Genomic DNA, 15,383 nt, shown 5'->3' with positions numbered 1-15,383 from the left:
TGAGGAGCTACTGGATAGAGTCCAGTGGAGGGCTACGAGGATGGTGAGGGGACTGGAGCATCTCTCCTATGAGGAAATGCTGAGGGAGCTGGGCTTCTTCAGCCTGAAGTAGAGAAGGCTGAGAGGAGACCTTATAAATGCCTACAAATATCTGAAGGGTGGGTGTCAGGAGGACGGGGCCAGACTCTTTTCAGTGGTGCCCAGTGACAGGACAAGGGGCAACAGGCACAAACTGAGTCACAGGAAGTTCCGTCTGAACATGAGGAAGAACTTCTTCCCTCTGAGGGTGACGGAGCACTGGAACAGGCTGCCCAGGGAGGTTGTGGAGTCTCCTTCTCTGGAGATATTCAAGACCTGCCTGGACAAGGTCCTGTGCAGCCTGCTGTAGGTGACCCTTCTTCGGCAGGGGGGTTGGACTAGATGACCCACAGAGGTCCCTTCCAACCCCAAACATACCATGATTCTGTGACTCTGACCAGTTCCAGGTAGCTGCAGGTGGAGAAAAGCGGCTCTCAGAGATGCAGGATCATTTCAGAACTTGAGAACCATGGAGCCACAGCAGGTACTGACCACTTCCAAAAGAAATAAAAACGTGACTATGACTTTTCAGCTATGCATTGCTGAAACTAAGTCAGGTCACCACAGGTAATTCATAAGAGACATATGGACACATAAAGGCAAAAGAAGCTAAATCAAAATGCAGTAGCAACATGTCAAGGTAACAAGAAAATTAATTTTGCCTAAAAAGGCAGTAACTGATCAACTACACAAATGATAGAAAGCTTCCAAATAATGCCAACAAGATCAGACTGTCATGCATCAGGTGAGGCGGCCACCACCCTACCAGGTGCCTGGGCCCACAGTCCTCAGATGGAAGTGGGAAAGGCTGGATTAGAGAATTATTAGGGAAAAGGTGTTTTGCAGATCGGTTGCTGATTGACACTGCTGTCTCCAGGGCTTTCAGAGGTGGTTGTCTCTACAAATGTGTGCAGAATGTGTGACCCTCCACAGGACTAGGAGTTGATAAACCTATCAGAACTGGGAGGGGGCAGGAAATCCTGGGGAAGGGCAGACAGCAGTTTCATTTCCCAGAAAAACACTGGTACAAACTGCTTAAAAAGAACTGGTGTTTGAAATGGGATTTGGTGTTTGAAATGGGATTTGCCAACAAGAGAATCACATCCAGGCAGTTCAGTTCATTTCTGTGCCAGGACACCATCCTGCATAGGAAGCCGAAAATGTAGGGTCACAAAACCCAAGCAAATTACACACTTGTGTAGGAATAACCCATGTATGAGATGACTCGCATCTTACATACGTAGCAATGTAGAGACTTGCTGTAGAAAGACATCCAGAAATGTACTGGAGAACACAAGTTCAGGATGTATGAATGTTGTTGGGAAAGCAAAAAAACACCACCACCACAAAACCCCCAAACACAAAAGCACTGACGCCATGATGTCACATGAGGGCTCAAGCGCGGAGGTGTCTGTGTGCAGTTCCAAGTGCTGCATTTCTAGAAGCACACGAGGGTCTCCACAGGCAGCTAAAGATGCTGAGAGGCCAGATAAAGTGGTTGAGGGAATTGGGGGTCACGTCTTACGTGGAAGATAAAGGGAAACGTGACCTTTCAGGTGTGGGGAAAGCCGGTGCAAGCGAAGATTTGTCTCACTACGGTTGCTTGAGAAGCAAACTAAGCCCTACAGCATAGAAATCATAGAAAGTTTTGGGTCGGAAGGGACCCCTAGAGGTCATCTAGTCCAACCCCCCCGCAGCGAGCAGGGACACCGCTAACTAGATCAGGTTGCTCAGAGACCTGTCCAACCTGGCCTTGAATGTTTCCAGGGATGGGGCCTCCACTACCTCTCTGGACAACCCGTTCCAGTGCTTCACCACCCTCATTGTAAAGAATTTCTTCCTTATATCCAGCCTAAACCTACCCTGTTTTAGTTTAAAACCATTACCCCTCATCCTGTCACCGCTGTCTCTACTAAAAAGATTGTCCCCATCTTTCCTATAGGCTCCCTTTAAGTACTGAAAGGCTGCAATCAGGTCTCCCCGCAGCCTTCTCTTCTCCAGGCTGAACAAGCCCAACTCTCTCAGCCTGTCCTCATAGGAGAGGTGCTCCAGCCCTCGGATCATTTTTGTAGCCCCGCTTTGGACCCGCTCCAACAGTTCCATGTCCTCCTTGTGCTGAGGGCTCCAGAGCTGAACGCAGTACTCCAGGTGAGGTGTCACCAGAGCAGAGTAGAGGGGCAGAATCACCTCTCTCGACCTGCTGGCCACGCTTCTCTTGATGCAGCCCAGGACATGGTTGGCGCTCTGGGCTGCCAGCGCACATTGCCAGCTCATGTCCAGCCTTTCGTCTATCAGTACCCCAAGTCCCTCTCAGCAGGGCTGCTCTCGATCCTTTCATCCCCCAGCCTGTATTGATAGCAGGGATTACCCCGACCCAGGTGTAGGACCTTGCACTTGGCCTTGTTGAACCTCATGAGGTTCACACAGGCCCACCTCTCCAGCTTGTCCAGGTCCCTCTGGATGGCATCCCGTCCTTCTGGTGTCTCAACCGTACCACTCAGCTTGGTGTCATCTGCAAACTTGCTGAGGGTGCACTCGATGTCCCCATTTGAAGTTTAGGAAGCCTTGGTCAGCTGAACGCTGGCATATGCTGCCGGGAGACAGCACAGAAAGCTCACGGCAGCTCGTCCTGCCGGGCTGGGGAAACACCCAGAGCAGTGTCTGATCCCCTGCAGCTGAACCCATCAGACATCTCCAGGTCCCTTCCAGCCACGCTGTTCCTGAACTTCAGAAGAGGCCTAAAACCTCCCAGGAAATGGGCAGTGTGAGGCTGTTTAAGTTGCAAATAGTGTAGGAAACACAGTGGTCAGGTTTTTAATATATAAAAATTGCACTTCAGTCAAGCTGTGAAGCTATCGAAAATGACCGATACATCACATAATCAGCATGCTCCTCTATAAACAGACTCCACTTGCCAGGACCACCCAAGCTCACCCCCCCAAGCCACCACAGACCATCCTGATGTCCCACCAAGCCATCCCAGATCACAATAATCACGCTCCCATCAAACGCAGGGCTGTAATGCCCTGAATGTACAGGAACCTCCACCATGTATCATAACTCAGGTATGATAAAATCTTGACCATCTGAGAATCTGAAAAGCACGTTAAATTGGGGGAAAGGAAGGAGAGAGGGGAACGTCAACCACACCAACCACTGACAGGATAGTTTAGAATGCCACAGAGATGGGGGGGGGGGTGTTCATTGCTTAAAATAAACAAAAAAAAGCAGCAGAACCCCACTACGAATCACACTTCAACTTTATTGAAAACACAGTAAAAAAGAAAAATCTACAAAACATTCAGTGTAACATTTCAAACAAAGGAAAAAACACACTACCACGGCTTTTCACAAAAACTTCAACCTGGCTAAGGCGGCAAGAACTTGCATCTCATTTTGTAACAGTGCAATATCCACAAGTGAGAACATTACTGAACATAATTCTGGATGACCCAAAACAAACCGGGAGGGGTCTGGTGGGGAGAAGGTGTGCACACAGAAAATGGTTCCGATGACAGTAATGCTAAAAGCATACTGTTTCAGCTGTATTTTACCTTGGTCCAGGACACATCCATGTGACAGAGCCACCAGTTGCTCAGGACTGCGGAGTCTGCAAAGCCCGAAGCACAGATCAGACTGCGAGGGGACCCCGGATTGCATTCTGCATCTCCCAGCCTCAGGCGCAGTCTGGGGGTTTTTTGGTAAACCGAAATCTACCCAGCAACACTGCAGTGCAAACCCTGGAAGTGCGCAGCAGAAGGCGCCTGCTGCCATTGCTGCGGCGCCAGCAGTGCCCGCAGCTGCAGAAGCACTAGTTCTGAACTGGATTTTTACGGTTGCGTCACCCACGCCCACGTGAAGCTGATCCCGAGTGGTGAGACAGGAACATGCTCGGTCTCCTCAATGCGAGTTTACAGACGAAGCTTCACGGAGACGAGAGCAATACACGCTTTCCATTTTGGTAGCGCAGGGCTGGGTTCCAGACCCCACAAGCAAGCACAGGAAGTCTAGCTGTATTGTCTGTTTCACATACACTTTGGGATTTCAAATCCATGACCCAAATGTATCTTCATTTTCTATCCCTTTGTATTAAAATAGCAGGAGTCAGGCTAAAGACGACAAAAATACTTTGAAACCTACCTTGAAAAAAAAAATGAGAAGTAGCTCCACTTTGTTTTGCTACATAAAGCCAGGGAGGAGAAAGTTACCTGCACAGATTTTGTGAATCTAATTTTGGCCCAGCATGGGAAAGCTTCTGGCTGGGGGAAAACAGAAACCACGCACCAGTGAATTTTCTCCTTCAGCATTTAAACAGATCCATCGTATTCACAACACAGGCACCACCATCACGCCACTTTTCTGCGTGACCATTTGACACGGGGAGAGGAGGCCCAAGACCTGCTCATACACACGAAACAGAGCAGGTACAGAAAAGACCCATGGAGAGCCTCCCCTCCGCACCACGCAGCGTGACTCCGACCAAAACACGGGAGTGACACACCGCAGACACGACGCATGCCCATCTCCGGCCAAGGCAGGCAGCGAGGCGCTGCGCGAGCTGCAGTCTCACATCACAGGACAGCGCAGAGGAGCGGGCGGTCTGGCAGCTTCTGCGGAGGGTCTCCTGCCGGCTGCACGGAGAAGTGGGGCGGCTGCCTCACTATGGGAAGTTGAAGGCACGTAGATAGGTGCTGACTGAACCGTTCGCATCTCACGCCCAACTCAAACCTTACGTGAGCTCTCGGTAATTTGTTAGAGGACTCACTCTAATGACAGGATTGTTTTAAGGGAATCTAGTGGTAAAGACCAGATCAAGCACAGACAAATTAATAGAAACTAACACTTTCATGATGAAGGAATGTTTCTAACTGGGAACATCTCTGTGTAGACTATGAGGGAAAAGAGATATTAAAATTGAAGCAAGTGCCCTGACGCTTCAATAGCCGGTACCTATGGAACACTGAACATACGAGGAATGCAAAAATCAAGCACTGTTCAAACAACGAGCTTCATCTGGTGACGCCGACTATAAAACCTGATGTCACGGGGGAGAAGCAACAGCAACACTTGAGGTTAATACACAACAAACATTTAGAAACAATTCAGAATGAGTATCCCAAACGGTGCATGTAGGAACAAACGAGTAGTCGGATACCTAAAGCCTTTAAGAACTGGGATTTCCCAATTTCTACGTTTATGTGAGGCCTTCACACAGATGCAGCTTTTAAAGAGCTTGGAATTAGCTATGTCAGGATTATCAGCATTCCCAGGATATTTCTGACACTATCTCTTTGGCTGTTTGGAGTCACCTTCTATATTTGTTAAGACATTTAATGCTAGGTATATAAAAAAAAATATGAGCAATAAATGAAACTGAAAAAGTTACTTAGAAAAATATGGTAATTAATGCAGAACTAGCAAGCTCCTCAGGTTTTCTGTTGCCAAGACAGAGCTATCTTCAAAAGTTCACAAGCTTCTATAAATCTGAAGTCAAGGATACTGTCGTGCTGTGAATCACAAAACAGATTTTAAGAATTTCTGAAGTTCTTTTCAGTGTGAGTGAATTACTGGCATATTTGGAGAATATAAAATTAACTTTCATATACTATGGACACGTGTTTCTTCTCTCTCTTTGAAAGGGAGCTTGAGGTGCTTCAGCTGGGGAACATTTCAAAAAAACCTTCCCATTTAGGTTTCCTTCTGGTACGAAGTCTTACAGATCACACATCACATCTATTTAGATTCTTCTTGTTCTGTTGCTTCACGTTTTGTCTACATGAAGCAGAGTATCTGTTCTGAACATCACTGCCCCCAGATAAGCTAGTGAATGACTTGAAAACATAAAAAAATCAAAGCAAGCCAAGATGTCAGATGTCTTCAAGAATTACGGCCAGATTCAGGAAAAAAGTTTCATCAGCCCATGATTTTCACGAATTTAAGGATTTTCAGTATATTTTTAGCAATACGGACTTTTAGAGATCGACTAGAAAAAGGATGGAGAACAGACTGTCTGCAGAGGCGAGCTCCACACCATTCGCCCCCCAGCTCCTCCCTGGCTACTGGGCACAGTGGGGGTTCTGGAAGTGACACTTGGTGTTAATTCCCCACAGGATGTGTTCTCCTGCCTCCGATTCTGACCACTACCGTCAGGCTTTAACTGTTAAAACGAAGCTCACAGGAGATGCTCTCTGGCCACGCTCCGGGGGGACACGGCTCTGTTCAGAACCAGGCAGCACTCCTGCGACAGCAGCAAGCCCTCAGACACGGAACGGCCTGCACAGAGCCGTACAACCAGAAAACCCCAGCTGGCTTCTTAGCGCCGACACATCAGAGCTGAAAGTGAAAAGCTGCAGCGCAGGGCCACACACAGCCTTCCTCCGGCAGCTGAGAGCCTGCGCTCCCCACCAGACGTAACCCAGCCCAGCAGGCAGAACTGCACGTGGCAGCCGGACACACCACCGGATCTCCTCGCACCCTGGGCAGAACAAGAGCATCAGGGCTTCCCACAACAGCTCAGAGCCTGCTCCCCTCGGGCCAGTGCACTGGGCAAGGGAGGAGGAGGTGGCAGAGGTTCTCGCCAGCTGGGTGATGGCTCTCCCTGAGCAGGGAGAATTCAAGAGCCACATTTCTGTGAAGCTGAAGTGGCATTAATGCGACTGAAAGAACTTGCCAGTTCACCAACAGCGAGTTCAATATTCAGGAGCTGAAGATTTCAGCTCGACACATACGGGTTAGGGAGGTAAGTCAGCGTATGCAATACTGTCTCAAGTCAGCACTAGAATACCAACAAAAATACAAACACTAGGGGTAGGTGAACTTACTTCCTTAAAGCATTTAAAGGTTCACAGCAACCCTTTTTTTAAGCAAAGCTCAGGACATTTCTTTAAAGAGGCTATTAAAATGACCTTAGTGTACTAAGTGTCCCTGTTTCAATGACTTCCCCTAGATTTGACAAACTGCTATGTTAAAAAGCAGAGTGTATGCAAAACAACGGGATTTAGCTGTCTTCCTGTATTTGGTATTTCGCAAATGTAGATGCTGCTTAAATCTAAGCTTACTAAGCGTAAGGCTCAGCCACTGTATGTACACGACCGCTGCCCATCACACTTCTGGAAGGGGAGTAAAAGAAAGGAAAACAGCCTGGACCGTTCTCACAAAACTCAAGGGAAGTCACAGGCGTGAAGCAGCCAATTGCTCTTTGTTTCTGCCTTATTCCTTTCTATTTTAGATTGCCCATTCTTTTTAAAAAGGCCCATCTTGTCTTTACAACGCAGCAGTGGGCACCCATGAGCACCCAACATAGCATCAGCTGCTGCAGAGACGTCTGGGCAAGCAGGAGAGCCCTGTGGGACAGGCAGACACGGGCTGCGGCCCCTCCGCACTCGTCGCTCCCAGTGACTCACCGGAGAAGGCGTCACCTCGGCAGCCGCTCACCGCCGGGCCACCATGGTACCCGAGGGGCACTTTGGAACCGGACAAGGAAAACAACTTGACAAATCCTTTAATATCTATGACACTGAAACAGTCAACAGGGTCAAAGGTATGGGAGGAGCAGGGCCAAAGATAAACACATCACATTACAGACAGTAAACAAAGCTTCCTATGAACGCAAAAACTGTTGCTTGTACAGTAACCAACACGATTATTTTTCAGCTTAAAGTGATAACTATGTGTGCTTTACGCTTCGAAATCCCACAACATTACAGTTCTGCCACTGCATATAACATTGTGCTACCCACACAGAATAAAGCCAGGAAATGGCTAACTTAAAACACTGAGTCTACATCTACTTTTTTGGTCTTCTGTGGTATCTAGTTGAAGATGGAAGCATTTATGTGCTTTTTGCCTCGTAAGAAGTGAGGCAGATGTTAATGTTACTAAGACCAGCTGTATATACCTTGAAGGTACAGACCACCTGACTCTACATGAGTCAAAATACTAGGAATGTATTGTCAATATCCATTAATGAATTACCAGTTGCTTGTATTTACGTGACCACATGCTTCTGTGAAAAGTACATAGTGACCTGCATCTTGCACGTCGGGTATCTGCAGCACTGCATCCATAAAGAAGTTCTGCAGTAGCGTGTCACTTTCAAGGCCAAAGGCGTGTTTGAATGTGGACAGTGTCACAACATGAACAGCTGATTTCCAAACCAAACACTGTCAGTAGCTGCACAGGGTAGTTCTGAACTTCTCGTCCACCCTGGAAGCCACACAGCAGCACCTTCACCACCCTCCGTACTCCAGTGTAAAGTCCTCGCCAGCGCAACCGTAACCCACCCCCCTCCGGCTGCAGAATCCCACAGAACGGGGAGAGGGGGAACAAGCAAGGCTGTAACATTTGTTTTGAAAGAGAGTTTTAAAAGCCTCACCTGAAACTTGTGTGCTTATCAGCAGGAACTGCCTCTGCTCAAGGTAAGCAGTTGCCCAACTCACTTTCAGAAACCCCACACACGCTATAATCCCATCTTTCTCTATGTTCTCGGGTCACCGAGGCCAGAACAACCATCTCTCCAAAAGCATGGAGAGCGAAACCTACGCTGGTTCACACTCCCTAGCTTTATTCCTTAAATTCATTTCCTCAGTTTCACAGAGTGTATTTAAATAACTGTCTTAAAAGTTGTAATAGAAATAGTTTAATAAAGCTAACTAGCCTCACACACCATAATTCACCAGCCCCATTATGACACGAGGACAATTTTGGTCGCACAATCACTTGCATGAACAAGTGGATACATTTCAGTTATTTTTAACTATAATGCTAATACATAGGGTTACCAGCTTCGAGAATACCTGAATGATGCCCCTAATAATAAATCTCTCAATATTTTAAGTGTAAACGCATTTTAAAACAACTTTTAATTACAACTCCCTGTTCTTGGTTGCAGAACTTTGACTCAGGTAAAGATTTCTCACTAAAACATCAGCATTAAACAACAGAAAAGATGCTTTGCGTAATGAAATTGAGCAATTTTACTTAAGTCTTCCAAGACTCAGTACAACACATCAATAGTCAGTTTAATAAGCCTTAAATTTATATTAATCACACCAAAAAAAAGTAACTCTCTAGCATGGTATTTACTACACTAGTATCTACATTATGCCCCAGTTCAAGTCACAAAAGGTAGCCTGTAAAGAAAAAAGCCAACGGAGAAATCCTTGTGTATACTGGAGCTGGGTTTTTGAAGCACTCCGGGGGGGGGGGGGGGGGGGGGGAAGCTCCCATTCACACAGAGAACAGTGAGGTCTACAGCCCAGGGCAGTCACCCGGGAGAACAGCCAAAGAGCTTCTGACACAGGGTCTGTCTTCTTTCAGAACCACACTGGAGAGCTGGTTGTCACCAACTGATCACCAGCAAGACCTCCAACTACCGACAGACACACTTGTTCTACAGAAATGGGAAATCAACAGGAATGTTATCCGACTCGCTACGGAATGGGCACGCACTGAAGGCGTCCCCGCTCCCATCTGCTCAAAGATTACCTGTGGCAGCGGAGGACAAAAGTGCAACCAGATCCTAAACACTTGGGGTTTTGTCAGAGGGGTGTTTTCTTTGCTATAAACTGCTTCAAGGATTCCTAAGGCTGCAGCAATGCTCAGAAGAAGGTCATTACCACCCACCGATGCGATCCTGAATCTAAGGCCTCTGAGCAGTTAAACTGTAACACCGCCGAAATTCGTACTACTGAGACTGAACACACAAGTTGTACTTACCAAGCCACCTACGGCACCTCTGTAAGCTCTGAATTTAATTTACCATATCTACACATAAAGGCCTATATACATGTTCATGTGTACATTAAAAACAGGCTACTGAAAGACACTGGATTATGCCACTGAACAGAAATCCTGGTAATTATGCTATAAAATCAGAGAAATAATTTACTTCAAACTAAAGAAGACAGTAAAAAAACTGCAGCTGCAGCCTCCCAGGCCTGTGCTACTTGCATTGATTACACGTACAGCTTACACACAGTAGTTCATACAGACTTACAGGGATGTACTCGCTAGGGTGAGCGACCCCCACAGCACCACGGCTTACACAACTGTAAGAACTGGGTCTACACAGCTTTTCACAAAGCATACCAGGCTCAGATTGAACACCGAAGTTCATCTTCATCTCCTACTTCACTCTGTTCGGTAAGATGTTGTCCGGCTACCAGCAAAGCAACCTGACATTTACAGCTGCGAACAGAACGCTGAAAACGCTGGCCTTCCAAGCAAGCTTTGTGACATTAGACTACAAACAGCCTGTTCACCTGCTGTCAAGGACACCGTCTCCAGGTAGTTTACATTTCCAGTAAGGGGCACACTGGGATTCAAGTGTATCTTTTTTTCTTTTTTTTTTTTTTTTTTTAAACCAACCCCCAGAGTTATTCTGTATAGCTGGGTCTGTGTAACACAGGAGGCACTGTGCATTCAAACGGCAGCAGGATCGTATCTAAAGGTGTGAGACTGTCAGCAAATCAAGAGGAGTACGTTACTCTCTTCCACTTCCAGTCCTCAAGGCACCTCCTGCATCAACCCACTGGGAAATAAACAAGCAGACCAAAAGTTCACTGGCAAGAGAAGAATCTGCTATACCTAACTTCCTCAGAAGCACACAGCATCAAAAATGAGACAAGGCTGGACCCAAATTATCAACAAATAAAGTCAATATTAAAATGCTGATGAGATGACAGGAATGCCGCGAGGTTGGTGTTTTCAGCCCTGTTGATTGCAGGTGATTGTCGATCACAGTGTTTTCTGATGCCCATTTGCAGACGGCTTTGTCTCCGAGTCTCTTGGATTGTTTGACAGGTGAAGTTTATCTAAGCCTGCAAAACATTACGCACTAAGTTAAAACTGAGATTCTCCCACGTTTCGTGCATGCAGGTATTCAATAGGACACAGACAAAGGAAATTCTACTTTGCGATGAAGGACTTTGCACTTGCTGCAGGCCAGCACTGACATTCGAGCTCAGGTGAGAATTATTTCTGGGCAATTCCCTCAGTGGTGTTTAAGTGAGAGAAGTCCACCACAACGGACAAGCCTGGAAGCAAGAGAAGCCAAACTTCACAGTGCTTAAATCACAGACTTAGATGTTAAGAACCGAGAAAGATGTGCAATTCTTCACTCTGTCAACCTACAAAGACCAAAACAATTACCTAAATGTTTCAAGTATAGCATCTTTCTGAAAAGCATCCATTGCTGATCTTAAGATCATTGGTGATGACCCCATCACATCTCTGAGCTGTTTACATGTCTAGTAATATTTAGACCTATGTTATTACTAATTTGTTTATCTCCATTTCCAGCCATTTGTTCTTATGGCGTAGTTCTCTACTACAAGTACTAATTGAAGTCTCCCATCCTGCCTCAGGCAAGTAGTTAAACTGCTCTTTTGGGGCGGTGGGGGGGGGGGGTGTGGAGAAAGATGGTAAATTTAACTATATTTTCTTCACAAGAGGCATGATGTCAGTCCTTCCTTACTTGCTACGTTTCTCTCTGAAGCCTCCTATCAAGTCTCTAAAATTAAGTATCAAGAACAGAAGGAGCTTCTTGTTCATTTAGTGCAGACGGTATTGAGCCTTTTACTGAAGTGCCATGGCGTACCAAGGGAAGTTTTTTCCATCATGGGAATTCCAAAATTGCCCGCACTACTAAAAAACCCACAGTCTACTCAATACTGTATTATCTGTAAGTCCCAATATTACATGGCTTTTCGGCCACAGGCCTGCAGCAGGACTTTACCTCCCACTAATTAGCTATGATGCTCTACCAACTTCTACTCCACAGTGTCGCAGTTTTCAGCATGGGGGAGCAAGGGGCACACAAATTCTGGTTCTCATTCTTTGAATTCCACGTGACAATTTTTAACAGACACTGTCTGTTCTGCGTAGCGTTGAAAGGAAACACAGTTTGTGTCAGGAACCTGCGCTCTTCAGGATTTATAACTCCCTGCTTGCGTCAAATGCAAACCTTTTACCAATTACTTTGTTTCTCCATTTTGATCACAACAGTTACGCAAAAATCACACAATATGTGATAGCGAGAGGCCAAAAAAATCCCTAGGAAATCCACTAGAATGATGCCATCCAGTGACCATTATCCTACTATGCCTTGCATTTTGAAGTTTGTTGATCTGCTTTCAACATACATAGTTTTTTTATCAAACACTGTATGTTTAATACAGTAAAGTGCCATGAATTATGAAGATAAATCTTTTGCATCATTTGCTTTAAGACAGAAACTTTAAAGTTTTACCAGACTTATTGCTATAAGCCCATGCTGACAGATGTTTGTTAATTTATTTCCTTCAGAGCTCTGCAACACCCACTGCATTATACAAAGTAATCCCTTTACAGGCAAAACAGTTGCACAAAAAGAACAGGCTTACGCAAAAAGGTCAACCGAAAGAGACAAATTAAGGCCTTCTCATAAAGTGACCCTAACTAAAAGCTGAGGGATAATGTCAAATACATCATACTCGCATCATATATCTGTCTCAATCAACAATGGAACTTCTCTGAAGATACTTTCAGTATAAAAATCAATGGACAGATTTACACAGCCTGGCCCACTGATCTGTTCCCCTGGAGCTTCAAAACTCAACACAAAATCACAGAATGACTCGTTTTACTCCTGCACTATCAGTTGTTTCCCATTTCCCCATCTGGCAGGTCCAATTTTAACTCAATTGCCACCAGGAAAGGTTTGGATTTTGTTCACCAGGGTCACAGCTCTGGAAAGCAGTAACCAGTGAGAACCAGTGTAAGTACCTTTGAGACCCTCCAAACTGAACCCGCAGTTATAAATCAACCCTGAAGTTTCACCATCAGTTCTCTCAATTTAAGCAAATACTGCTCCATGGTTCTAAAGAGGAAGAGCTTCATTAATTACTAAAGATAAGATGTAGTAACAACACAATTACTAAATATGTACATTTGATCCTCTTAGTATCAAATACGTTTCATGCCTTTCTTCTATGGCCAAGAAACATGAATGCACAATTCGATCAAAATTTTGCTGATATAAAGTAAAGGTTTTACACAGCGAGTTACTAAGATTCTGTATATTCTGTACAAAAATCTTCTGAACATGTGGTGCTCAAAAAAAAGCATCACAACAAAGCAGCTAAGACTTCTACTAAACTATTTTGAGCAAATTACCAAGTTGCTTTAAACAAAAAGAGGAAAAAGCCAACCCACACACAAGTTGAAGTTTTATTTTGGAATAATTGCTCTGTAGCACTGAGAATGTCTCTGTGCTCTGGAAAGGCCGAAAACCTAGCCGCAAATCAGTAAGTGCAAGGACGTATCACTATGATCAATATTGTACCTTGGCTCTTAACTCTTCAAAAAAGAAGAACACAAATCCACGAATTCTCACCTTAACTTATAGAAACTTCCACCAATAAAAGGGTCTCCGAGTTGTAACAGAACTTTAACAGTAGCACATCAGGGTATTAATGCTGGAGACAAAGGAAACATTCAAGCACAAACTAAATTTTCAGTGCTGTATTACCTAATGCCTTCAGGAGCTCTTCTCGCACAGCGGAAGTGAACTTTCTGACCAGACACAACGTTGTCACAATAGCAAAGAGCAAGTTGTAAGATAAGACAATGTAGAAGTTTCCCAGCCAGTTAAACCTTCCGAAATCTCCAAGCAGATCGAATCTGGTGATTCCTGTTAAAATCGCATTTAAGATTTACATCAAAATCTCGATTACATTTTTTAAGAAACAAAAATTTCATTCTATTACTTTTTACATATGGAAGCAAAATTCTTTCAGACAACACACTCTAGGACATATTGCTAAATACGTAAGACAATGTTCTCAAGGTCAGTTGCCATTTCATTGACCACTATAAAACTGTAAGACACACTGATCAATCAAAATGTTTAAGTTACCTAGTAAAATGCTTCAATAATGTGAGCTGAAGCAAATTGTCTTTTCTAGATAAGAATGCTGCTTTTATAATTTCAATAAATACAACTAGGAAAAAAAATCAGTATTGGTATGAGCACTGCTTGAAATCTCAGTTTCTACGAAATCCTTAACTATTCCAAGAAATGATGGAACACACCGTGGGCTTTCTTATTAAAACAATACAGACAGCAAAAAGCCTTTCCACGAGAGCCACAACATCTTGTAGTAAACACTCAGCCTTTTAAGCGCTTTTTCAGAGCCGCTGCTTTTGAAACCAAAGTTTACAACACTTTTCCAGCTGCAGTTTTTCCCCACATCCGACCCAGCACTACAGCCAGCAAGCGTTCGCACAGAAGGAAGAGAGTTTGACTGACTGACAGTGCTGACAGGTCATCTTCGCAGCGGACCCCGTGACGCTGCCGCTTGGGCTTTGTGCCCATCAAAGGCTACTCAATCACTAAAGCTAAGTCAGCAACATTCTTCCGACAAGTAGAAGTGTCTGCACGCTACAGGGTCCGTCCCAGGAGGCAGACCAGGAAGAACCGCAGGCTGTTCCTTGGCCAGGTCTGCCTCAAGGACCGCAATGAATAAAGGGCGGAATATCGAGATGACACCCAAGTAACGGTCCTCTAGGACTGATGAGCCGTTACATTCCCAAACCAACTGCCGACACAGACGCCGTCGCAGTGATGTGCGTTCTCACAGCCAAGACCAGCAGTGCGAAGGAAGGAAGCTTACTTCCCCCCAGACCCAAAATGGCAGCAGAAAACTAGGCAATTGGAAAATAACCATAGCTCTGAAGCTCCTGGAAGCGAGTTCTCTGTCCTCTTATTCTAAAAGGGTTTGGGGGCTTTTAAGAACTATGACTTCAGCAGTGATAATAAATGGAGAGAGACAGAACTAAGGGTCAGTTACCTTCCCTTCAAGGGTCAACCTGGCACTCCCGAATCTCATTGTACCTTGATACCCAAGACTGGCAGCCAGCTATCACAATGTTAAAAGGTATGCACGCCTCTTGTACTCAGCATCAGTCAATTCAATTAAAAAAAATAGGGGAAGCAAATTTAGTATCTATGAAAAACATGCCCAAATGAAGACAACGAAAAGAAAGAGAATTTTCAAAGGGTGAAAGAAGAAGAAAAAAAAAACAAAAAGACTGAAGCTGATCAAAATAGCAAGAGAGGCACGGAGAAATATCAAAAAAGCACAGAAGGTCTTAGCAGAAGAAGAAGAAACTGGCTGGCTGAATCAACCGGTAAGCAGATGAAGGATAATAAACACGGAGCTGCTTGCACGCTTGAAGCCAAACAGACAGTGTCCTTAGGAATATTTTCAAAGAAGCAGAGTGTCTCAGTCAGACTGCGGAGCTAGACGAAAATTGAGAAAGTC

At 45.1% G+C, this 15,383-nt stretch overlaps 1 protein-coding gene across 1 annotated transcript in view; it reads right to left on the bottom strand.

The window, feature by feature from the left end:
- Nucleotides 1–7,562: 7,562 nt before the first annotated feature.
- Nucleotides 7,563–15,383, bottom strand: part of LMBR1 (limb development membrane protein 1) — a 72,903-nt gene continuing 65,082 nt past the window's right edge. The window contains exons 16-17 of the mRNA XM_075419766.1: nt 13,589–13,750; nt 7,563–10,898 (exon numbers count right to left, since the gene is read on the bottom strand). Coding sequence (XP_075275881.1) covers nt 10,816–10,898; nt 13,589–13,750 — 245 coding nt within the window. The 3' untranslated portion in view covers nt 7,563–10,815. The remainder of the gene's footprint in view (nt 10,899–13,588; nt 13,751–15,383) is intronic.

The sequence above is a fragment of the Opisthocomus hoazin genome, chromosome 4, assembly GCF_030867145.1.
Source record: "Opisthocomus hoazin isolate bOpiHoa1 chromosome 4, bOpiHoa1.hap1, whole genome shotgun sequence".
Classification (NCBI taxonomy): domain Eukaryota; kingdom Metazoa; phylum Chordata; class Aves; order Opisthocomiformes; family Opisthocomidae; genus Opisthocomus; species Opisthocomus hoazin.
Note: the sequence above shows the minus strand (reverse complement) of the source record. Positions and strands in the feature narration are given on the sequence as shown.